The 26,147-nt window shown below is 46.9% G+C and overlaps 1 protein-coding gene across 9 annotated transcripts in view; it reads left to right on the forward strand.

Moving 5' to 3' along the window:
- Nucleotides 1-16,102, forward strand: part of MRAS (muscle RAS oncogene homolog) — a 40,736-nt gene extending 24,634 nt beyond the window's left edge. For all 9 annotated transcript variants that reach the window (XM_068687424.1, XM_068687428.1, XM_068687429.1 and 6 more), the window contains 4 exons: nt 6,583-6,736; nt 9,798-9,897; nt 11,163-11,242; nt 15,197-16,102. In XM_068687424.1, the coding sequence (XP_068543525.1) occupies nt 6,583-6,736; nt 9,798-9,897; nt 11,163-11,242; nt 15,197-15,296 (434 nt within the window). In that variant the 3' untranslated portion in view covers nt 15,297-16,102. The remainder of the gene's footprint in view (nt 1-6,582; nt 6,737-9,797; nt 9,898-11,162; nt 11,243-15,196) is intronic.
- Nucleotides 16,103-26,147: the final 10,045 nt, after the last annotated feature.

The raw sequence follows: 26,147 nt of genomic DNA on the forward strand, positions 1-26,147 counted from the left end.
AGTCCAAACTCTTCTTTTATGTATTTGCTCTCTGGCATGGGCAGGTCTCTATCTATGTTCTTATTAAAGAGTCAATGATTGTGAGATGTATACTTGATGTGTTCAAGTCCAACAGTACCCTGGGTGCTGAGTGCCAGAATACTTTATTGGTGGCCTTATGCCAGTTTTCTGAGATCCAGTGTTTGGAGGACAAGTGTCATAGAGTAGAAGAGGGCAGTTAACTTGGATAAGGGATGCACCATTTGTGGCTAGCCCCTGTTTTTAGGTTGCTGCCTCCCCAATGAGGCTTTCAGATCAGCCTCCGATTTTCTCTGCATGTGTTATCTTCATTTACTCCCTGCTGTTCATACTGAAATCAGCACAGTGATGTGCTTGGTTAAATGCATTCACACGCAGGTGCTGTGTAGGCACATCAGGTCAAAATTAAGTGGGGACCAGGGTTAATATGCTTTGATTAACTGTTGCTCCAATCGAGTTGCTATCATTAATTTTGCATGCTTCTTTCTGCATGCAGGCTAACGTGGCAATTAGCAGAGGATTGTTTTTTGACGTGGCTGTAAAGTGCCAGTCTGGAATTATTAATCTGGGTGTGAAACCAAAAGCGGTGTCTCAGTACGGCAAAACTTCCCAATGGTTCAAAATTCCTTATAGCTCATAAACCAAACACAGATTTAAAAAATGGTGATGAAGAGAAGAGGAAGAGATGACCACAAACACATGGCTTAGGCATGGTGATGAATTGGGCTAACCCCTTAGCTGTCAGTAGCCTGTTGATACCAGTGAAGGAAGGAATTGTGCTCATGTACTGGGCAAAATGAGGTTGTGGTCTCTTCTGTCCTTCCACCAGCATCACTGAGACAAAACTCCCACTGCCCGTAAGTTGTATTCCTACTGCTGAGTGTTTGTTTTACTTCTTACTTCTCGGTTTTATTTCCCCTCCTTCCCACAGTTCTCCATCTCAACCCCTGGATGCTCTTGAATCAGGCTGGACTTGCCCGGTCCTGGTGCATCACTGTGGAATAGCAGCAAGTGGGCTCCTGCTGGGCTCTCACTCCCTGCCCAGAGTGGCAAGAGCCACGTCTCCCATGCATTTCTTTCTGCAGAGGGTTTTTGCTGCTACTCATCTCAAGACAGGCCGTCTGCTTTTCTCTTCAGGAAGCTTGGGAACAATTCAGCCAGGAGACCAAAGGGAGATCAAAGGTCACTTGAGACTTGAAGGCAGAATGGTTGCTTTGCAGCTCTTCTTTCTTTTTTTTTTTTTTTTTTTTAACTTTGGGTAGTGTCATTGAAATAAATCGTTTATACTTTCATTCTTTTTAATTCTTCGTGTGTACAGTATTTTCCCTCCCTTAATAGCTTGGATTTTGCAACCTTGAAAGCGTTTTTTTTTTTTTTTTGTCTTGGGTTGTGGGGATTTTTTTCCTGCCAGGAAAATTTTGATGTTGCAACACAGAAAACAGAAAGCTTTGAATAATTGCCCTTTGTTAGAAAATGAGCTCCTTTAAGAGTTCACATCTTTATTTTGTGTATTGATGTGGAAGCCTGTCGTCTGAAGGCTCTTCTTTTTCCTTAAAGAAAGGGCAAGAATTCAAGTACTCGGGTTTTCCGTGTTATAACATCTGTGTATTTAGTTAGGGCACAGAAGGGCTTGTAAAGCCCCATTGTTTTCCCATCACGTGTTTTTCCCTGTGAAAAGCTTTCATGCCAGGGGCAGCGTGGCCATATCTGGGCAGGCCAGTGACAGAGTGACCAAGCAAATCACTTGCCTCTTCTTGCTCACAGCGTGGGCACCTCTTCCATATCTCTGCAGGGTGATTTGGGGTGTAGGAATACAAAATGCAAGCTGGTCCCTGTGCTCCATCTGCTCAACACCCAAAATACCAGTTCCTCAGCTGAAGTAAATGGGGGCTGCCCATATCCTGCTGATGGAGGGAGAATGAAGACTGGACGTGGTTTTCCTCAGCCTGAGACTGTTTCGTTTGCCTTGTCAATTCAAGTTAGGCTTTCCCTTGACCTTAACTATGAAGCCGTGGGGTAGCTGGGAATGGAGGCTCTCTGGCCCCACCTTTGAAGCAGAGCTGCTGTGCAGAGAAAAAAGCAAGACTCAGAAGTGCCAAGAGGAGTCTGGCTCCGTAGCCCATGATGACAGCGCTCCCCTGACAGTGCCACATTCCTAGCTCTGCTCTCTGCTCCAGGGACTTTCTGTATTTTGCATTAAGAAGTTGAAGAGGCACAAAATGCCTGGAGTCAGCCTTCTTGTTGCTGCTTCTCTTCCTGGCACTGTGAACCCAGGTTCCTGTCTGCCTGCAGACCCGTCCAGCCTCTTCAGGGCTTGCACACATGCTGCATGTAGGTAGCCAAAGGGATGTCACTGCACTGCTTGCAAAAATCAGGTCATACACATTGTGCTTGCCTTTCTGAGCAAGAAATGAACGTGAGCACAAACAGAGATGAGCTTTGTGGTGCCTTCTTCTGGAAGGCAAGGTGCTGTGAGAGCTGCTCTCAGGTCCAGCTGCAGCAATGTGCAGATGCCATTGGTGTCTGATTTGGGATGAAGGACAGAAAATGGCTTTAAGCTGCTTGTCTGGTCATCTTCTGGTCCCTGAGATGCCACGGAGTGGAGAAATTCTTGTGTTGATCTGTCTACCTAACTGCCTGGTAATATGCAGGTAAAGGCATAGGAGGCAGATCTGCCTAGGCATGGAAAAAGAAGAGCTCTCTCACACAACCAGGTCTGAGCTCCCTCAAGGCTGGGAATGCTGTTTTTGAGTCTGCAGTGAATCCAGCCTAGGCTCTAGCAAAAGCAGTGCCATATCTTGGATTTCACATAGTCCGTATGTCTCTGCCCTTGGCTTAGGTGTACATGCCTGTGTCTCTGGATGGGCACTCGGAGCACACCTGGTTATAGAGGTGCTGCCACACAGAAGGCACCTGGACACACTGAATGCTTTTATTTTGGGACATAGAGCCTCTCAGGCTCCCAAGTCTGCTCAGAAGTGCTTTCTCTGAGCAGCCACCCTCTTGCCTAATCCATCAGGACTCACAGGAAAGTGGTGTGTAAAGCTCTAAGGACCCCATTAACGCAGAGCTCATCCTAACAGTTGTGGTCGCATACACTGGAAGGCAGAAAAGGCCATCTCTTTGCTTAGCAACCTCTCATCCTCAAAGCAAGGAGACCTCATGCTGGGCTCTCACAGCCTCATTGCTCCTAGTTTATTCTCTAGTTGATTTGCATGGTAGGTCTGTGAAATGCCTTTTGCACAGCCGCCTTTGGATGTCCCTTCCTACTTCCGACACAGTCGTTGGCTTCTCCTCACTGCTCACCCCGAGGCTTTCGTTAGTGCTCCTCCTTGCTTCCTCTTTGGTCAAGTTTGTGGGAACTACACCAAGTTTGTGCAGCACTGGGAGAGGGACTTCCGACAGCAATCTATGAATTTGACTTCAGTTCTTGGAAGAATGAGGTAGGGGAAACCCGCTGAGCTTTCTTCCAGCCTTATTTCCACATGGGCTTTTATGTGCTGCCAGGGTGGCAACTGCCAGTAAGAGGCAACTGCTGATTTTAAAGAGTACCAGGGGACGAGAGCTCACAGTTCTCCTCTGTTCACGATTATTTCTGGGTCTTTTGGGCATCCTGTTTGTAGAAACTGGGATTATAAGGATGTGAATGTTCCTCACTCGGCTGGGAAGCAAATCACCTCCCCAGTTTCACCTTTCCAAGACTTCGGCTTGTTTCCTCATTTCTTTATGCAGATTTCTGTATGCAGTGGTCCTGCTGAAGCTTTTGTGCCGAGACATTGCACTAGAGGCAAAGCTGCTTGCATCTGGCCCTTATTTGGAGCTGGTGCTTTCCAGGATGTGTCCCAGTTCTGCCTACAAAAGGATACCAATCAGCCTTTCACTCTGTTTTTTCACAATTTGTGCAGCACAGACCCATTAGGATAGGGTGGCTGTCTCTAAGAAGAGCACATTTCAAGTTAAAACAAGGACTTCTGGCCAACCACGTGACCCTTGACTTTGTATGAATAATCCATTGGACATAATTTTCACCACTGTGTCTTCTTGCTTGGATTTCCGAAGTGCCATTTTAAATGCTGCCTGGACTTGCTCTTCTTTCTATGAATGCTGCAAGTGAATTCCCTGTAAATAGTAGCTGCTGACACAGCAGCCCTGCCTATGTTTAGTGTGATGCCATGGCCAAGATCCAGGAGAGGTAGGAGTAGCAGGAGCCTAACCCCTGGCAGCTCACTGGGGATCCCCACAGCCACCAAGTCTCCATCCCTGCCCTCTCCCGGGGGATAAGCAGGGCTTTGGAGGGGACAGCGGCTGGGCATGGATTGGTGGGTACAACAGCAAGAGGGGGGCTGGATGCTCCTCCCAGGAGGTTTGCAAATGTGTCAGGGCGAGGGGAAGTCTCTAAGCAAATTGCCATGCAGGATGCGGCACATCCCTCTCCACCTTCTTGCCCTCGGCTTCTGCTTGGGCACCTGCCCTGTGCCAGGGGGAGGACGGGCAGGAGAGCCCAGCCCGCTGCACCCCACAGGTTGGGTGTGCAAGAGGGGAAGGGAGTGTGTGTGTGTTTGTGCATACGTACACGGGCTGTCAGCTCTCAGCCTTGCCCTGACATCGCTTCCAGCTGGTGCAGAAGTCAGCTGAGGGCAGCCCAACCTCTCCTTACAGGTCGGGTGGATAGGAAGGATTAATTTCCTTTTCCGTCTCAGCCACACAGCCCTGGCCTTATTCCATGGAAGCTCTTCTGCCCAGGGCATAGAAATTCACCAGTGCATGGAGTGTCATTGGGTTGTTTTTCTTTTTTTCCTTTTATCTTTATTTTCCTCCTTTCTTGTTTTTCCTTTTTTTTTTGTATGGTCCTTACAAATAGCCTGGCCGCCTTTGAGCTGAGACCCTTGTTTCCTAGACTCAGGGGAGGGAGGTCGGATAAAAGGCTATGAAAGGACACCCGTGACTTTCTAGCAAGTTCCAGCTTCTCAGCAAGCAAGCCTAAATCTCGGAGTCTTTGCAAGAGCTTAGAAGCTCTTTTCATCATACAGGTTTCTGGAAACAGCCAGTCAAGACCAGGGAGGGGAGGCAAATGAATATGGCTGAGGATCTTTAAAGGGTCTACTATCAACAAATATCTCCTCCAGCACAGCTGCCTTTCCTCCAGCCACAGAAGAAAGGTGCAGGCAGGTCTTGGGGCATGCTGTGATGTGCAGCGTGTTGAGCGTGTCCCTGTGTGGCCAGCCCTGCTGATTCAGCAAGTAATGCTGGCAGTGAAGTGGGCTTTATCCTAGCTTCATCTGGAAATCAGGACAGCTGGAGTACTTACCCTGCAGGGAGCATCTCGCTAGGACCGTGGGCCTGCTTGGACTAGAAAAACCCGTATCGAGCCCTGCTGCTCTGTCAGCAATATGAACCTGCCACTGTCTCCATCCAGCAGTGCCCAGGGCTTTCCCTGTCACTTGTGGGCAGCAGATGCTAACACTGTGGCTGTACAGCGGAGGTGGAAACAGATTTCCCACCCTGCACAGTTGGCTGGGATGTGAAAACATTCCTAATCTTCACAGAGGTCTTGCGTTTGCCTCTAAGGTACAGCGATGCACGTGGACAATGACTTCAGAGCAGCCAATGCGTTTTGAACTCACCCCTAATTTGTGTTGGTAGCCTAAACTGCTGAACCCCTTTCATACCTTCCTCCTGCCGGCCAAAATCGTGGCAGCGTACTGAGCTGGAGCCTGAGAACTGGCAGTGCTAATGTGCATCACTGTGGGGTGTTTACCCAGAAGGCAGGTGTAGGGCTTCTAGATGTGGTTCAAGAAGTAGCTGATGGGACAGCCTGGGAGGTGAAGTGCCAGAGAGCCAGTAGGTTCTGGCCGCACGGGAGAGGAGATTACTCTTGGGGAGCAGCAGCTGGATTGCTGCCACAGCCAGAGATGTTTTAGGGGATTTGAGCATGGATCTAAGCATTGTTATTGGCTGCCCAGGAATGCAAGCCCACACACGGCAACATGACTGCTGAGTATGATACACAAGTCACTTAAAGCTTTTCTGCCTGTTATAACTCTTCTGAATATCAAAACATGACTTGCGACGATGTCTGTAGGGGAGTTCAAGGCTGTACCATCTTGCTCTGAAAGCGCATAATTGTGTACAAATAATATCCAGGCACTGAGAGAGGGAAGATACTCACAGCTATCACTCTGGATTATCTCCTAGCTCTGCTGCACCACAGTCTGCAAATTGTCCCTGACATTTAAATTGCCATTTACTTGCTCTTCCAGTCTTGGATTTTTCCATGCAGGGATCTGAGAGATCTGGAAGAGGAGGAGGAGATGGAGCTCTTCAAAATGTGTTGAGCCATGTCTTGGCAGAGGAGAATCTCGCTAGGTTCAATAACATTTGATATTTTGAAGGAAAATAAGATCCCTATAGTCTTCTCCATCCCCTTGTCCCTCCAACTTGCTTTCATGAAATCTCACAGCCTTTGAGAGGACCAAGCCCAGCAGAGGCGGAAGGGCTGGGCACACAGCAGTGATAGCTGCAGTTTCACACAGTAACTAAAAACTTTAATCTCTTTTGTCCTAGTTCTGGATACTGCAGGCCAAGAGGAGTTCAGTGCGATGCGGGAGCAGTACATGAGGACTGGAGATGGCTTCCTTATAGTCTACTCTGTGACAGACAAGGCCAGCTTCGAGCACGTGGACCGCTTCCACCAGCTGATCCTCAGAGTCAAAGACAGGTGGGTGCTGGCGCTCCCCAACCCCGCTGCAGGCTGTGCCAGGGGTGGCTGCATGTCCTCCCCACTTGTGACCTCCTGCATGTCCCAGAGTCATTCCTTGTGTGCTCCGTGTAGGTTTGTAGATCTGCATGAGGGGAATGAGAAATAATTTACCTCTTCTGATAAGCACGTAGTTGGTATTTTCAATGTGGAAAAGCTCAGTGAGTCCTATGATGAAGTGAAAATGGTTTTGGAAGGGAGAAGCTCCAGCCGGAATGGAGCTAACAAACCCTAAAAGGTCTTACGTGATAAGGGCCTGGAAGAAAGTGTCTTGAAGAGGAAAACACCTCAGGTTGGGAAGAGAGATTCCTTAAAAAGGCTTTAATGCAGTTAACTCATCTTACTATGCAGCGATGAATAAAACATCTCTGTGTGAGTGGGTAAAAGCAAGACAGGTTGCCTGCTCCTCTCCTTATGCACGCGTGGGAGAAGGTAGCGCTGCGGGCTTAGTCGTGGTGAGCGATTGCATCCTGGCAGACTTAAAGGAAGCTGCCAGGGCTTTATCTTGCAGATAACTCCCTCTTCCCGTCCCGCTTTGAGAGATGATGAGTCCTTTCGCACTGGGTGGAGTGTGAATTAAGCTCTTATATGTCTGCAGCTTTGAAACACTTAGTTTTTTCCACTCATAATGGCTTTTAATTATGGAAGTCATCAAGAAAAGCCACCAGAGGGTTCAGGCCTCGTTGCTGGCTTCCTTTTGCAGTTCTGAATAACTTCCCCACAGGAAGGGTGGACGCATATCATGTGAGGTTCACAGCTGACAGCTCTTCCAGTAAAGCATCCAAAGCAGAGCCCACGAGAGTGAAAAGTAAAGGAAAATCCACCCTTTGATTTCATCTAAATGAACAAAAATGTCAGTCACTCAGCCTGCCTCTCGGATAACAATGGTGTTTCCTTCACTGCCAACTTAGCTTAGGGCAAATTCAGCCTGTTTCGGAGAGCTGAGGAAGACAGGACAGTGTTTCCTCTAACCTGCTACAAACAGACGTTGTTTTTATTTAATTTAGCTTCATGAAAATAAGATGTGGCGTTCATTGTTTTGCTCTGGACTGAAACTTCTACCCCTTCTTGTGCCATACAAACACAGCGGCGGCGTGTGAGAACCAGGAAGTGAAACTGCTTTTGTTTCCCCGCGCTGGAGTGCATAACACCAGGAGTAACACTTCATCCAGAGCCTGAGATTGTTCATATTGCTGTGATTTGCTAAACAGCACAAAAAAAGAAACTGTCCTTCCAGGCCTGTGCTTAGCTAGGAGCAGGACATCACCCAATTTTCAAACCAGCCGCCAGTTTTGAGGGTTCAAAATCCAAAGGAATTGCAGGCTGCTGCTTTAGCAGAGCTGTTCAAAGCCTCTGTCCCCTTTCTTTCCATAACCTTAATTACAGTAAAACTTCCAACTATAGTAGCTTTGTCGAACTAGTAATCGTCCAGCTCACAACAGGGAACAAAGTCCCCACAGAGTTTTATGCCTGATGTAAACAAGGCAAATGAGATGCTGTCCAAACGTAATCCCTCTCTTATCAATGTGCCACAAGCTAAAAGGAATCAAATAATTCAGACGAGCAAGCGTTTTGCTCCAGAATAATCAGAGTGAAGATGTATCAGTGCTCAGGTATTAATGTTAAATCAAATCCACATTATCAGAATGAGTAACGGTAAGAACCATTTAAAATGCAGAGTGCAGTACAGTGTATTTCCAGCCAGAGCAACGGGGCAGTGTGCCAGGGAGAAGATGGAGCCCTTATCGTCTCAATGAAAAATGACACAGAAACTCTGTTTGAAAATCCAGGAAAGTCTTTTATGCAGCAGTGAGTGCGGCCAGCTGCTCCTTACCCCAGTAAAAACAGCTCTGTTACAGCAGAGAACATTGGAACTATTTTAAGAGTGTTTAAAGCTAAATAATGCTGCAATAAACATCAGTGATCAGAAGTTACCTCCTCCTTCCTAGCAGTGGGTAGAAGCCACGCAGCACAGCTTTGCTCTCTGTAATGCAGCTGGGGGAGAGGCTCTTGTGTGGAAGGTGGAGTGGGATGGAACTGCACTGCCAGCACCACTCAAAGCATGAACTGGCTCAGTTCAGTCACCAGAGCTACGAGGACTCTGCCAGGGTAGAGGATGACCCACACGCCTCGTCAGGAAGCCCTCACACGGGGCATGCTGTGGATGAATGGGTCTCTTCACTTGTGATGTCTGAAGACAGTCACTTACGCACCTGGCAAAGTTCAAGAAATAACAAGCAGTATTGCAGAGTGAGATGTCCTTGGTACAAAAGGACGGTTGTTCACCAGGCTTTTGCTCTGGGATTAGAAGCAGGAGATGGTAGGTAACAGCATCTGGAAACACAGCGAAGCTCTTTGTTTCATTTCAGCCTACTCCCAGCTACCCCTGCCAGTCTTTCAGTTGGTGTTGGGGTAACAAGAGTCATTTGGCCTCAGTCATTTTCTTCCCAATATGATGTGTCCCTAAGTGCCACCTTCACAAGTCTGTCTTTTCTTCTTCATAGGTGCTTTCAGTGAATGAGCATTGTTCTGTCCACTACCAGGACATGAACTAGTTCCTCCAACCTCTTTACCTGGCAATGACTAGTAGCTGCTAAGATATGCAGTTATGAGATGCCTTAACTGTTATAAAAGAGTCCTATTTTCCTGTTCAAGATCTGCTTCCATGCCTTAGTTAATTTCCTTCTATAGCAGCAGACTAATTTTGTAGTTCTTTAGCTAGTTGGATCTTCAGTCTATTATCAAGTATTGCAGAAATGATGGCACTTAAGTCCCTGAAGTGCCTGCAAATAAGGGTGGATGTGTGCAAAATGTCAAGATAAATTTTTATGATACAAACGTGCATAGTATGCGTAGCTCAGTCTGGTGGTTGATGCCTGGATGATCTTTCTTTATATGTTATGTGGTATATCGTAGCCAAAAATGCTCGATGATATCAGTATTAGAAAGAGAAACTCATATTCAGTGTTTTGTGTTGTAGTCTGCTATTAATTGTTCTTGTTGTTTGTTTGTTTTTCCCCAGAGAGTCCTTTCCAATGATTTTGGTGGCGAACAAAGTTGATCTAATGCATTTACGGAAAATTACAAGAGAACAGGGAAGAGAAATGGCAACAAAACATAATGTAAGTTTGCAGGATTGTGTAATTGCTCATTGTAAGTCCCATTACAGGCATTCAAAATGGAATTCTCTGCTCATTTGGAGCTGAATTAAAGTATTTTTCTTACAATCGAACATTTACAATTGCACTTCCAACTACCACAAAGCAGTAGCTATAGAGTTCCCTTTGGGTGGAGTCAGTTCATCATGGAAACTAGAAGCTCTGCAGCACACCAGGCTATAGCAGATCTGGGGCCATCATGAAACCATGTGCACAAGCTGTCTGCAAGTGATGAGAAACATGAATGTTCAAAATGAGGGAAGAAAGCACATCCTCTTGGGGTGGAAAAGCAGTCAGGAATTAGGAATTATACCCAGGTGTCCATAAGAAGTAGACTTGTTAAAGATAATGAAGTTACAGGGCTGTAAAGCCTATATAAATCTGGCCTACCATCTTAGATCTGCATTATTCATACTGTAGTTTAGCCTGGGAAATTGGTCTTGGATTGGTGTAGATCACGTGGTACTCCACTAATCACCTCTAAATGCCAGAACATACCCAGGGGGAAGCAGCAACTCCCATAGGAGGAACTTAATGGAAAGGTAGAGGCAAACAAGCCTGAGACCTTTTGGCAGCTTGCTGTGCCTAGATGGCAAACTGTGCTGTGTTTCTAAACAAGGCACAATGGGAGTTTGTCAGGGCAGGTCCATTCCATGCCCCCTCCCCAAGGAAGCTCACTTTTATAGGAACAAGTACACCTTGGCCTTACGACACAACACAATGTACTCATCTGTAGGTACACGCTTTGGAAAAGGAAGTGTATGCAAAAACTTTATCAGAAGGCAATTTTATAAATCTGCCAGAGTGCTGGACAAGCGCTCTAGGAGGCCCCATCTGTCTGTCAGACTTTGAAGATCATTTTAAACTGAAGGGGAATTGTAGTCATGAAATATTCATGCAGTAGTCCTAATAAAACGTGGCAACCAAGACTTCCTGGCAAATGCTCATCTTTCAACAACCCTTGTCTATTTTCATGTCTGCAAGCACAACTTAGGGGGAGAGAACATCTGACTACATGAAGTCTATGATTACTCTTCCCCAAATCTGAGCTTTCTGTGAGCATGAATGTGTTGATAGCAGTGTCATGACAGCAGTTTGTTTACTGGTATTTCTCCAGTCTCTTAGGCACCCAATTTCTCTAGCCTGTAGGGTTTTTCATTTTGAAACTAGTTTGCTCCCAACATATTAGCTGTTACAAATCTCTTTTGTCATGTACTTCTCTCCTTCAGATTCCGTATATAGAAACTAGTGCCAAGGACCCACCTCTAAATGTTGACAAGGCCTTCCACGATCTCGTTAGGGTAATAAGGTAAGCTGCAAACACTTGGCTTAGTTAGTGCCTGTAGATGGGACACGCAGGAGTCCTGGTCTTGGAAGCCAGGAGATGACTTTTGGGGGCTAGAGTGTGGTGGTTTGGTTGGAGGTGGGAGATTTCTGGGTTTTATTAAGCTTCCTTGTTTTGTATGTGCATATAGATGTTACTAACCAGTAGTTTGCCTTTGCAAAATATCAGTATTAGGCGGTTTGACAACTAGTTGTGGCCATGACAAAAATATGTTAGTCACTCAGCAATGCAAAACTTGCTGTAATAATTGGCTTTAAAAGGCCAGCATTAAAAGCTTTGGGCTAGTAATGTGGGTTTTCGTAGCATTGTCATCTCAGGGTCTCATGTTGCTCTAAGTTAAAGGGACTGGCTCTAATTTTGTAGGTAACTTTTTGCTCATTAAATGGAAAAAATTAAGCCATTTTATATGAGAAACAGCATGACCTAATGGCGAAGCCACAGGTTTCCTCCTCAGACAGCAGAGGTTTATTCCCAATTTTGGCACGAGCTGCTTTTGTTCGCTTTGGCGAATGCCTGCTCTCCGGGCGAACCCGGCTCCTGCTGCTGTCGGCAAGGTGCTGCCGTCCAAAATCCTGGCTGCCCCGCAGGAAAAGAGCTGCATGCACATCTCAGCATCTCAGCTGATAACCTCACATCTCTGAGAAGATTTGTTTTTTTCTGACATGGGTTGTCTGCCAGATTTTTTGGGGCCTTCGTTTCTCATGTTTTGGGAGGGTGCTGAGCTGAGATAATGCTCCTCCCTGCCATGCAGTCAAAGTGCCTTGCTCGGCAATTAAACCATGAGGCATTTATTCACAACGTCTCTGTACTTGTGAACATCTTAGCACAGCCTCGAGTCAGCCTCCATCAAAAGCAGATGGTACTGCCCACTCTTCCCACATATCTGAAAAGCAGGGGGCAGAAAATCTTTGGAGAGCTGCAGAGCTGAGTTGGAAATGTCCCAAGCTGTTTCCCAACTGTTCTGGAACTCAGCATTAGTTGGCCAGATACTCCTTTTTGTTACAGTGAGCTCTTACCACAATCTATTCTATTCTGAAAAGAAAAAAAAAAAAAAAAAGGAAAGAAAGAAACACAGCAAAAATAAGATGGTAAGGCTGTTTGCTTTCTCTATATAATGTGGCTTCAGACAGGCACAGGCTGGATGGAGCATTTTAATGATCCAACACTGATTTTTAGCCCTGAAAATGCACTCCATAATATCACAAATAGGTGATCTATTCCTCAGTTCCTGAGTAGTTGCAAAGAGTTGTTGCCAGCCATATGAGACCCCTTCTGAACATGTATGTTCACAAGAGCTTGAACTGTGGTTGAGACTTACAAGGAGCAGCTGAGGCCCCTTGGTGTGTTCAGAGCAGAGCAGGCTGAGGGGAGGCCTCATGGCAGCCTGCAGCTCCCTCAGGAGGGGAGCGGAGGGGCAGGCTCTGAGCTCTGCTCTCGGGGAACAGCGACAGGACCCGAGGGGACGGCATGGAGCTGGGACAGGGGAGGGTCAGGCTAGGGGTTAGGGAAAGGTTCTGCACCCAGAGGGTGGTCGGGCACAGTCACAGGCCCCACAAGGCTACGTTCATGACGCCAACCCTACTGGAGTTCCGGAAGGGTTGGGACAACGCTCTCAGAAATATGGTTTGATTTTTGGGTGGTGCTGTGCAGAGCCAGGAGTTGGACTCAATGATCCTGGTTGGTCCCTTCCAGCTCAAGCTATTCCTTGATTCTATGGTTCTAAGATGGAGAACAGAGAGACATTGTGTGATCTGGTTATTTGCCACAATACAACTTTTCCTGGTCTTTGGACATTGCAAACTGTCTGCAGCCATACGTTGTTATCGCCCACGAAGCACCACTTTTCCTAAGTGAGCTTTACCAAATAAAATGTAAATGTACAACTCCCTAATAAATATGCTATTCCTGGAGTGCTTTAAGAATTCACAAGCTCCTGAGAACCTATGTTAGTTTGCAGGGTGAGGACTCATTCAGGGTTAGCACGCTTTGTGCTCCTTGCACTTGGCTGATACCCACTTCATGTAATTTTTTTTTTTTTTTTTTTTGCAATAAACTATTGTCTGAAAGTAATCCAGAAAGGATTGGGTGACAGAGCTTGCCCAACAGATCTTTAAAAATTCCTAATAAACCTTTCGTGCTGCACCAGAGTATACACAAGCACCATCACAGCAGAAATCTTGAATGGGTGCAGTACGTGGTTTTCTGGATCTCTAAAACCATTCAAGAATGCTTGTGGCTGCTCAGTGTTTATTCAAATTGAAGTATTTTCTTATTTCTGCTTTCTTACTCTGAGCTTTTAAGTTTCATGTTTTTCGTGCCAGCAGCCTTCATACTTGCTGAAAACAAGTCTTGCTAGTCAAAGCTGAGTTGATTTTTTTCAGATTGTTGCAAACATTTGAGAGTTGAAGCTGTAAGAAAAACATCAAATAAAGCAACAATGATTTGTCTCCAAACTTTGTCTCATTCTGCTCCAGATAATGTGGTCTAAACACTCAGCTTAGTGCCTGACATATTACACAGCAAAAGAGGCTGGTGTTGAGCTATTCAAGCTCTTAGGTTTATTATTTAGACTCAGAGTCTGTGGAAGCTGCCTATGTTCATATGGTTTATCTTGCTATGAAATCCAAGTCTACAGCCTGCCTGTCAGGTGTTTGAACTACAAAGCCTTCTTCTGTTGAATTTGCAATGCTGGGCTGACTTGAGTGGCTGGTGCGAACAGGTACAGCTCCCCTGAAGCCAGTGCACTTTTTGTCACTATTGCAGTGTGACAAGACTGGGTATAGCTGATGGCGCAGAAGTGTCTGTATAGCACCAGGTGAGGATCTGAGTCATCATTTAACCATCAAGCCTCTTTTAAACAATATGACTGAGCAATATCTCATCTTTAATGAAAAGGGAGAAGCCATCAGCAGAACATCAGATGAGATGGAAATAGTATTTTAGAGGTTGCTTACAACCCACCTGACTGATGGGGGCTGCTGCAGCACAGTGCAGGAGGGCTGGCAGCTGTGTGTTGCTGATGGCTGATTTCAGGCAGCCAGGAGCATCTTCCTGGGGCCAGCCCCAGACAAAGGCTTAGGGCTTGCATCCTGCTCCTGGTGCACTGGTGCTCATCACGACTTCCAAGAGAAGGCCAAAACCTTTTTGGCAGCATACACTATTTTTTGGAGAAGGGGAAAAAAAAATTATGAAGTCAACATCAGTGCAGTTGGCTGGGGGCAATTCTGTGTGAAAGCAAATCTTTCCAGGAAGGTCTGTTTCTTTGTACACCCTGTATCAATTTTGCCACCTTACCGTAACGAGCACTAGCAGCAGTTTGGTGGATGAGCTCTGTTTCCCAGGTGAGCATCCGTACCTCCCAGGTGAACTGAGCAGCACTCTGGCAGGGGAGGAGAGGCAGCAGTTCTCCCAGGACAGCTGGACTCATAGTCCCCTCTCAGGACATACGTCCCTGCCATTAGCCTTGATGTTTGGTTATGGCTTCTTTCCTCACAAAGGGCGGTGGTTGCTGCTACCTGTGTGGTTTGAGAAACCAGGTGGTGGCGGAAGGGTGTATGGAGATGAGTATACATGCCGATATAGAGAGTCATAGAATGTCCTGAGTTGGAAGGGACCCCTAAGGATCATCAAGTCCAACCCCTGGCTCCACACAGGTCTACCCAAAAATTCAGACCATATGACTAAGTGCACAGTCCAAGCACTTCTTAAACTCCGACAGGCTTGGTGCTGTGACTACGTCCCTGGGGAGCCTGTCCCAGTGCATGACAACCCTCTCAGTGAAGAACCACAGCTATGTATATATGCACCCTAAGGTGCCTTTCTGCTGGCTGCCCAGGGTTCTGGATGGCAACACCTGAGCCAGCCTGCTGGCTGCTTGTGTCTCACCTTATTTTCTTTCCTCCCTCCCTCCCAAAACAGGCAACAAATCCCGGAGAAAAGCCAGAAGAAGAAGAAAAAGACCAAATGGCGAGGGGACCGAGCCACAGGCTCCCACAAACTCCAGTGTGCCATTTTGTGACAGGAGCGCCCAGGAGCGCCTTGGACGTCTCCCTCCTCCCCCCGACCCACGGCGAGGTGCAGCGTGAGGCCCCGCTGGGCTCCCAGCAGCAGCTCTGGCTCGGAGGAGGCAGCTTGAGGGGTCCGGACCCCGGGGTGATCGGCCGGAGGGGGCTGCGCCTGGGGCGCCGCAGGAGCTGCGCTAACAGGAGGCGGAAGGGAGCAGCAGGACCTCGACGCTCGAACATCCCCAGCTCCTTCCAGAGGCCTCCATGGTGTTTGTTTAAAAAAGAAAAAAAGAAAAAAAAAGAAAAAAAAGTGTTGGTTTTATCTGCAAACATTTCTCCTTGTGACCCGTTTATGAACAGCCATGAATAGCCCCCTGTTTGGTACAGTCGTGAGTGTATGTGTGGGGGAAGGGAAAGGGCTTTTCTCTTTTTTTTTTTCCCGTTGTCCTCTTCTCCTTTTTCGTTGTTTGCTCAGCAAGCATTGGGTTGCAGAGAAACATGGCTGGGGTTAGATTTTTTGCACTGAACTCTCTCCTATGCGGCAGTGCCAAAACACGACTTCATATGAAAGTGCATAGATTTGAAGGAAGAAAATGAATTCCAGCTGCTCTGGGTGCTCCAGACATTGTGTCAGACTCTGGAGGGCAGCCAGCTCACAGACCATAAACTCCAGCTTAGGAAAGGAGGTTTGGGCTTGGATATTTTTTTTTCTTACCCTTTGTCAAGAGGTTTTGTTTCTGTTTTGTAACTTGGGGCATGTCAAAGTTAAGATGTTTTGTTAACCTGGAAGTATTTAAATTAAAGTAATTTACAAATGGAAGGGTATGTCATCTTTGGGGGAGGGGGAAAAACAAAAATTGAACTGAATTTGTTTTCTGGGTGTTGAATTTCTCCCTCATAAATGTGTGTAAAGTGGTGCGATCTAAATCCCTCGTTAATATTCCTTAACCTTTCCCTGCAAAGCCACTCTTGGGTAGATGGATTGTTTTGCTTTTCCCAGGCTCATCTCGTGCAGAGACAAAAAAAAAAAATCTGTTTATGGGCTTTGGCTCAATGTTTCTTCATTTCTTCTCCCCTTCCTTGAGAGTTGATGACTTGAAAGGAAGAGGTGTTTTTAATATGGCTCAAGTGGGATGTGTCTCTTCATAAGCTTCGTGTATCTAAAACTTTTCACTGAAAACAGCAGAGACTAAATATCTTTATGCTTTGTGAAGAGGAAAGGCAATAAAAAAAAAAATCTGCAGCAATTCAAGCTGCCAGAAATATGATTGTGCGCATCCTGGAGGGAGCACATCTTTTTTCACACCTTTACTGGCACCAAGAATTGTAATGGCAATTTTTTTCTTTAATTTAATGGATTGTCATCTGCTGGACTGAAGCCATCAGTTCCATTCACGGGGTCACCAACCTCCTTTGAAAGTAACGACTTGCTTTTCATCAACTTGAATCCTGTTCAAATATGCTTTATGGGCATGACTTAAAATATTGGCAGAGTATAAATACTTGAGAGTTGTGTGTCTGAGCACAGAAAATCATAGCACTGGCTATTGAGGAGCCATACAAGATGGTGGATCATCACAAACTTAATTGTGTGTGTTTGTCTTTGCAATCTGTTTGCTGCTGGACTTCGTTTCTTGCCTCTTTGCCAGGTCACCTTGTAAAGTGGGAGTTGGCTGCTGATTATGTTTCAGGTGAGTGCAGCTAATGAAAACATTTTCCTCATTTGTCCAGTCTTCATCACGGCCAAAATACAGCAAATGTCTGCAGCTATCTCAGCAAGCTGCTTAGCATCGTGCTGGCTCACCTGCCTCTGCCCTTTTCTCTGTGATGACAGATGCTGGGGATGGATTAGCGAGGGGGATATTGGAAGGAAATGTTTTTCCTGGTAAAGTTGCAACACCCTGTGTCAACTAAGACCTGGCTTCAGACCATCACAGTGTTTCTCCTGCTGTAGTTTCCTCATTGCCTGAATTGTGGTGGCTGAAACCTTCTGGGCCAAATTCTGGCTCTTGAGACTTGCCATTATCTTTGGGGGGGGTGAAGATCTCCCTGTAGGCATCTCTCTCACTTGTTCCACCTTCACACGGTGTCTGATGCTTACAACCAAAACAATTTGCTGTAAACCCATTGTTGCATTCCTGCCTGAATCCCTGTCTAGTCTGACTACAGGCTTTTTTTTTTTTTTTAATTACAAACAAGTAATGCCATGGGATCCCACACACAAGAAGATGATGGCATTTTCAGGGAGCTCTGCTAATACCCCCCAGAGCGCTTCCACTTAAAAATAACCTGATTTCTGCAGAAACCCCTCATCCTTATTATTTTTATCTAACCCCTTGGGAATGCTTGCCTGAAAACAGCATGTGTGCATCTTGAGTCACATCTGCTGGGTACTCAGCACTGCATGCAAGAAATTATCTGCTTTTTCTGAAAGCATCTTAATTGTTTCTTCAGCTTCTTTAGCAACTAACAGCTACTGCAGAATAACGTGGGGAGGAGGGGAAAGGAACAGATTAACAACTAAATATGCATAATGATAAAAGGAGGAGAGCATGCTTCGTTTTTTTATGTTAATTAAACTGTTAGAGCAAGGAGTGTTTTCCAGCAGGGACTGCATCTCTAATGAGTCTAGGGTGCACATGATAGGGAAGGGATATGAAGCCTTTTGCCATCTAACTCACCCTTTTGTATTCAGGGCTGTTATCAAACCAAGAGTACTGTTCTTCCGTGTGCAGCACCTGGGACCTGGGTTGCAAGACACTGGCTGATGGCACTCCCACCACAGAAGGCACCCACCCTGCTGGTGGGTAGTTTATTTTTTGTATGGCACGTCCACTGGAAAGGGACTTTGCTGGGGTCAGAGACAGTCGGGAGAAGGATCCTGTAAGGGTATGCTTGGGGGCCATTTTGTGAAGGTCTGGTGGTTCAAATGACCCAATGTCACAAAAAATAAAAATAAAAAATAAAAAGCCTACAGGTGGTCGGCTAACAATGAACTTCTCTTAGCTGTCACAGACCTCTCTTGGCCATCTCAGGCAAGGCAAAGATGCTGAATAACAGCCTGGGTACATCTGAACAAACCATGGTCAGATGATGGTGCTGTGCAGGAGAGCAGCAGCGATGGAGGACAAGAGAACAGCAAGAGCTTACTGGGAGGCTGAGCTTGCTGGGTTTGGATCAGATGGTTCAGTTTAAGAAGAGGCTATTGCAGTACGTTGCTCTGTTCCTTAATCTGTCATAATTAATTTTGGCTGGCTCTTTAAACCTACAGCTGTACTAGAATTTGTAAATTGGGCTAGGCTGAGGGTTTTAGACATACATTATGTGTCTAGTCTCAAGAGGAAATGAGCAGACGGCATTGTTAGGCATGGAGAAGTCAGCACTGAAATACTGGCTCAGACTTCTGCTGCTGAAGTGCTTGGGAACGAGGCAAATGCCCCAGAGCTATACAAGCAGAATAGAGACTATATTGTATAAATAAAAATATAAATGTATTTTTAAAGAGGCATAACCTGTGGGCTATGCTGGTTACCAGAGTTCAGAAACGTATTTATTCATGGTGCTGAAAGAGGGATAGAAAGAAGTTTGGCATTGTAGGACCCCCTCAACCCCTGTGACAAATGTCACATCAACTGGTATGCCTGGGATTGGGCAGAAGAGATCTGTCGGCAAACCCAAGTCCTTTTAGCTGGGGTTGAATGGACAGTCTACTGTAGGCTGGGCAGAAAGGCAGACCTTCAGCACATGTGTGAAGTGCTGCAACACATCTACACATCCAACACTGCAGAAAAAAGATGAACACGGGGAGTGTTGCAGTACTGGGATGTAGCTCCCTGAGCATGGATAGGAGGTGCTGCAGGGCATCCAAGGCATTTGCCTGGGACTTTGAGATGCACCAGAGAGTCTCACCATCGGTGTGTGAGGCCCATTTGGTCACTGAGCGCTGGGGCTAGCATTTGTGAGAGTGCTGTGCATGTCCAGAACTGGTAGGGACAGACAAAATCACCTCATCTTGCTCTGATTTCCAGCCCTCCCCCTGGGGCTGTCCTGCAGCCCAGGGCCTGCACAGAGCAGTGCCAGCCTCGGCCTGGGCACCTGATCAGGTGCTGGAGCCAACAAGGAAGGACCCGGACACTGTCCTGGATTTGCTTAATGAGAGAGCAGGAGGAGGAGGAAGGCACTTGGGGAACTGGGGCTCCGTCCTACAGAGCCAAAGCCTCTGTGGGTCTGGGTAGGAGACACCATGCCATGGTCAGGACAAGCTCTGCCCAGAAATGAGCCTGGCTGAATGTGTTACAAGCCGGCCCTTTGCCTGCCACAGGCTGAGGAGATTATGGGGCAGCTCCTCAAACAACAGCATCTCTACCTGCAATAGTCATGCCTAACCAGCCCCCCAGGGCCAAGGCAGGATTCGGCATGCCTCTTTGCATCTCAGTAGCCCCCCTGTCCCCTTAGAGTGGGAGCCTTGGCGCTGGGAACCTGCTGAGCGGCCTGGGCACAGGCCGGCAGGGCAGGGCATTCAGCAGGAGCTCGGCAATGAGAGCTGTGCTTTCAGCTGCAGGCCCTGGGACGCGAAGTGACAAAAAGCAGGAAATTTGAAGTGAAGGCTGATGCGCCCAGCTCTGCTCACACAATTGTGGCGGCCGAACAAAGCACAATGGTGTGAGCTGGGGACAGGGTGCTGGCCGGCCCTCCCGCAGGAGCTTCCTGCCTTTCCCTCATCCTGCTTTCCCAAACTTTCCAAGAGCTTAAGCTGTTTTCTGGCATTGAATTTCCCACAGAGCTGGTCACAGGGCTTTCTTCCCACGTTCTTGAGGTCTCCTCTGGCACCCTCTGGCCAGAAGGGTGAGGTCCTCTGGCAGGGGACAGCCTTGGCAGGAGGTGTTTCATGGAGGAGACATGCAGCAGGTGGTGGGGATAGCAAGTATTCGTGATTGATGCTCTGCTGGTGTTTGGGCAGTGTGGATGATGCTCTGCTAGGGCTTGGGCAGTTTTACTCTAGAATGGAACAATTATTGTAGGAATATTCACCCAATAACTGCTGCTGTCTGAACAGAGAAATTGGCACTAGTGATTTTGCAATTCAGGACCTCAAAGCGTTTTTCAGCCATTCATGAATCAGTCCAGACCACTTTGCAGCTGGGACACTCGGAGGCAGCAGATCTTGTTCCATAGGTTGCAGAAATGGGAGCACAGAGATCTGAAGTATGGAGAAGGAGCAAGGTGCAGCTGGTGAGGTGCCGGAGCACCGCACACTACTGGGACTCATGCTCGGTTCACCTCAAACTGAGAAACTGCAACTAGTATATACTTAGCTGAAGATAAATACTGAATGCTGAAAGAAGGGGTCTAAGGCCATCTATCCTGAGAGATTCAGTCCCTGACACAAATGGTAAATACCTACTAGATAAATACTTCTAAAAATGGTGTATTTGCCAGTATTGTAATTGATTTCTCTTTCCTAAACAATCTCTCCTTCCTAATTTGGGATTCAGATTATCACATTGCGGAGGTAAAACAAGAACAGAAAAGGTCACAAGTTCTATTTCATATAGGAAAAAAAATGTTTACTCTTTGTAAAGCACCTTTTGGGTTTATTTACATGACTGCTTTGGTTTTTGTTATAGAACAAAAGCTTGCATCCTGCTTGTCCCACGCAGCCCCCAGTACCCGTGACTGCAGCAGTGCTGCAGGACAAGCAAGCAAGCACCAAGCTGCAGCACAAGCCAGGAGCCCACAGCTGAGCCGAGGTTTCCTTTCCAAGGGGCAGAGGCTAATTCTTGCTTTTAATGGAGCAGGTCCTTTGGCAGTGTTGTCCTAAGGCACCAACAAACAAGTGCTGCTACCATTGCTCCTCTCAGCATCCAGACTTTCAGAGCTGGCCGTATAAGTAATGTCATTAGTGCCCGCGCTGGATAAAGTGCCTCCTGTTTATCAGCCTGACCAGTGCTACAGGGAGGAAGGCTGTCTGTGTGTTTCCTATATTTTATTGCCAACTAATGCCAACTTGCAGGCTTATTCAGCCCTAGCAAAAGTCTCAGTTGGGTTTCCTTTTACCGTGACCGGTATGGGGCTTGTAGCATTGAAAAATCCCTGGAGAGCCAAACAGCAGAAAAAGCTTCCCTAATGCATTAGTCCATTCTCTGTGGAGGTTGGGAGTAAAACTGCCCTGCAAATGCTGCTGAAAAAGTTGTTGAAGGGGGAGAATATAAAAGACAACCCAAGCAGTCTCCACTTGCATTTTTGGAAGATGCTTTTTACTATTACTGTTGGCTAGTCAAACACTTACTGCCCCCCCCCCCCCCCCCCCAAAAAAAAAAGGAAAGAAAAAGCGGAGAAGACAGCTTCAAACCAGACAATTTCAAGCAGCTCACAGACTTTTTCAAATTGTATTGATCTTCCAAAGCCTGTTAGTTAGACTTAAACCATCATGACACAGTGCTTACTGAGTAACTAAAACCTTTTGAGAGTTCACATTTTATTCTCCAGGAGATCACCGTAAAACAAAGGGCTGAAAAATCCCATTTGGATGTGAATCTTTAATACGGCTGTTTGGAAAGCTGCTGCTCTGGCATTAATTTGGGCAGATAATCAAATAAGTATTAAAGCACACAATTATGCAAAGATAAAATTAGCACAGAAAAAGCTCTAAGTTAAGCCAAAAGAAAATGGTTTAGAGAGACCATTTGACAATGGCCTTTCAAACAAAATTAGAACAGAACACCAGGGTTACTTTATATTCAGGATTACAGATTGGCAGCTGTGCTGGTGGTACCTGGTATGTAAATATAGGGCGAGCATTTGTTTTATCCCTCAGAGGCCCCTGTGGCTGGTAACTGGAGCCTTTCTGTTGAGTTTAAGCTTTGAGTTGGGCTCCATCACCTGAGCGGGCAGTCCCCAGCTCTTTTCATCAGCAGCTTGCAGGAGGCGCAGGAGCAAAGCTCATAGCAGAACCGAGCTCCAACAGGAGCTCCGTTCAATTACGCCCTAACATAAAACTGTAGCTAATGCGCTTTTACCAGATGTCCTGATGAAATACTATTAAGAGCCGGTGCATTGCATTAATTAAAGTGAAATTTCGTAATGAATTCTTCTTGCGAGGCAGACCGGGGATGAAGTAGTGACCTACATAACCTCCCTTTGCTTCAAAGCAGCTTCACAAAATGTGTCCCCGGCTGCAGCAGGAGGGTGCTGGGCATCATGCCGGGGGCTGAGTGATGCCCTGCGGCACCAGGCCAGCCTGGGGCCCTGTGCAGGCAGCACCCCACAGCAGCAGCAGGGCCCTGGCCGAGACAGGACGGCTTTCCAGGCGTAACAGGCGGCTTTTGAGCTCTTCCTGGCCATTCTCGGCGAGCCAGCGGTCTGACCCTCTGCCGTACAAACAGTTAAACGTGCTTTCATTTGCATGGACGAGGCTTAGTCTGTGTCATTAAAATATAATCCACGATGCACAACAAAGGCACAGCTGGCAGGCTCAAACCCGTTTCTGCAAGCGTGTTAGGAGAGTAAGCTCTGCATAGCTCGGGCATGGGGGGAGAGAGCAGGCAGAAGGGAGCCCTCTGTTCCTGGCATATGCTTTTAAAAGAGAAAACATGCCTGTGAATTCTGCTTATGCCTGCATTAGTACATTTTTATCCGTGCCTGTGGTTTATAAGATTAAAAGCTCCATATAATGTCCGTACGCTTCAGTGTATGCTGCATGGCTGCAGCAAGGCGGGACTGTGCCAGCACATCCTAATTGCCTGCAAGATAATGGTGTCATTAAAGCCTCGTGTCCCTGTGAGCCTTGTGCTCCTCGACAGCAAAGATGCTTTTACTGCTGGTTTCATGAGAGCCCTCAGCCACTGCTGAACCACACGTCCACCCAGAGGTGCTGGCAGGCTGCGCTCTGCTCTTGCTTTATTTCCCTGCTTCTTGCTTCTCAAGCCAGTGGAAAGGGGAGGGAAATGAAGGAAATGAGGGAAATGCAGACAACTGTTGATTTTTCATCAAAAAAGCCAGAATATAAATCATATCTTATTCAGTTAGAAACTGTGAGGGAAAAGCGGCTGCAATGCTTCCAGCAGCAGGACGGGAGTGTGCTTCTGGGAAAGGAGGTACATGCCACGGAGTGCCAGCTTTGCTGATGATCCTCAACTCGGGAATTGTTTCGGCAGAAAAGCTGTGATCTGCTTCTTTATTCATACAAAAGGCATGCAGCCCTGCAATGACGCCTTAATTCACAGCACAATTTCAATTAGGAGATGACCTCACTTGAAAACATTCAATTCTGCTATGTAATTTGTTCCTCCCTGCCTTGGTAACACCTCTACAAGGCAGAACAATGTTTATGCAGGTAAACTGATCACATGCCAGTTCACGCAGGTGCGTTATTTCTTTTCACCTGCACTCCCAGCCCCACTGCGCTTGTGCTTTGGGAATTGTCCTTCTGCTGGCTCTGCCCTGCTCAGTTGAGGATTTTGTGTTCACTGGGGTCAGCAATAAAAGGCCAGCCAACAGTGACAGTGACATGCAGTGGTGGCGTGCAGAGATATCTGATTAATAAGTGTTTTCTGCATTTTTGCCATACAAATGTCTAAGAACTAGTGTGAGTGATGTCTGCTAAGCCAGTACAGTGAGCTGCTTGCCTTGCAGAGGGCCTGCCGTCCACCTGACCTCATAAAATCATTGCAGTTAAATGTACTCTCACTTATGCTGAAGAGACTTATGGTAAGCCATTACAATATAATTCCAAGTGCTCACCAAATGCATGCATTACGGATAAAATTACTTTGCAGTGCTGGTGCAGGATACTGCCGAGCAGAGTGCTTGTACTTTGCAGCACACGAGTAAACCAGCACTGCACGAATGTGTGCCCAGATCATGTTTCCTTTCACATTTTTCTTCTTTTCTGCCCCTCATCCTTTTAGCCTTTGCTCCTCCATCACTGGCCTTCCATCTCAGCCCCACGGGGCTCAGTCAGGACCCTGGTGCAGGCAGCTCCCAGCCGCAGACCCGTAGCCTGCAGCACACGAAGGCAGAGCTGCAGCCGGTGCGTTCACAATAGGGGATGGTTTTCTTCTTGTTATAAAGGAGCAAAGCACAAATGGCAATAAATCCATGAGCCTTTTGGCTTAATCCCATCTCTGACACAAGAAAGAAAACCCTGCCTGACAGCCACAAGCTCTCTGTGAAGAGTCGGCTCTTCCTATGTTTCCCTAACTATAATTTTACTCAGTCATGTGCTGTCATCCTCCAATCCTTCTCTAGTGTCACTTGAAAAAATCTGTTGTCGATTATAATGACAATGCACTGAGGATGGCTTGCAGTGGAGAATGGCGCTTTATAGCAGCCGGCTGTGACAAATTTGGGCTGCCAGAGAACATTGTGTGTGTCCTAGAGATTATAGCTTTTAAAATAAAACCCTCATTCTTGTTCCCTGGGGCTTTTTAATGAATTGCCACATGTAGCAATGCCTTAACTGAAGCATCAGTGATTAGCCATGTACCCATCTGACTGTGGCTCGCTGCGAGGTATTTGTGAAATGAAATCAGGGCCAGCACCCTGTGCAATGCAAACCTGCTTGAAGAGCTCTGCTGATCTGCTGGTGCTAAAGGTACCCCCAGCTTTAAAGGCAATGATATCGTAGTCACCAAAGGTGCAATAGCTTTCAAAGAAGTGGGACTTCGGTGGCTGCCCCACGCCCTGAGCCACGCACCAGTTGCACCACAGCCCAGGAAGCGGGCTGAGAGCAGCAGGTGCCACCCTGACCCCAGGATTATTCAGACACCTGGACAAAGGGAAATCATGGTTCACACTGCTGGCAGGAGCTGGTGTGAGGCCAGGAGCAGCAGTTCTGCCATACAACCCAGGGGAAGCAGTTCCTGTTGGGTATATGCCCGTGAGGCTGACCAGTGTCCCCTCACACAGGGCTCCGGGTGCCCAGCAGCCCAGGCTGGCCGATACTCAGCTGTCCGTGAGCTCAGAGCTGGCAGCCCGGCACGATTCCTTGCTGCCAGCCCCATGCCTGTCTCCTGTTGCTTCTGGGCTTGCTGGCAGCCAGGGTAGATCTGGGTCAGCGTCTTTCCGCAGTATTTCTCTTCCTTTCCTGTCTTTGCTGGCAGAAGGGGATGTGCCAAGACAGCACTGAAGGGCCATTGAGTGGTGAGGAAGGACAGACAGGGAATGGCAGGTTTTGGTTTAACTATGTAGGATCTGTGCACAAGTGCACGGACACACAGAGCATGAGCAGGCAAATTTCAGTAAAAATCAGAGCCTGATACACATGTATGAATATATTCTCAATGTACTGCACAGATCCATTTGAGTCAGTGGGAAACTCAATGTTTGCTTTTCTACTGTGGTTAATAGCTTCTCAGTTTTTCATAATTTTAATACATTATTGTTAATACATGTAGCAATCTAAGGGTAAAAATGTACTTAGAACCAACGCAACTCTGACTGTTGGGAAGTTCACAGAAGAAAACAAACAAACAAAAAAATCTATCTTGTCCCTATCCCCTATCTCAGAAAACATGCGGGAGAACCGGGATGAGTAAAAGCTCTTATTAGTTCTCTCACGCTTTGCTGTTAGTAATTGGTTGATATTTCGGGGATGGAATAATCTGTGGAAGTTACTTTCTGTAGCATGCGTTGCTAACCCTGTGGTTTCTTAAGAAGATCCTTTTGAAATTAGACACAGCTTCTGGAATCTACCCAGATGCTGCTTTTCAAGCCAGCGGCTTTGTATAAGCATCATCAATCATGCCACTGGCTCTCATTGCTACTGTACATCGCCTTTCTACCTGGTTTGAATTCCTAATTGACCCGGCCTCACCACTGACCGCCTCGAGGAGCACGGTGGGGCGGGCAGGGGGTTTGGGGCT

This window comes from Anas acuta, chromosome 6, assembly GCF_963932015.1.
Source record: "Anas acuta chromosome 6, bAnaAcu1.1, whole genome shotgun sequence".
In the NCBI taxonomy this organism is placed as follows: domain Eukaryota; kingdom Metazoa; phylum Chordata; class Aves; order Anseriformes; family Anatidae; genus Anas; species Anas acuta.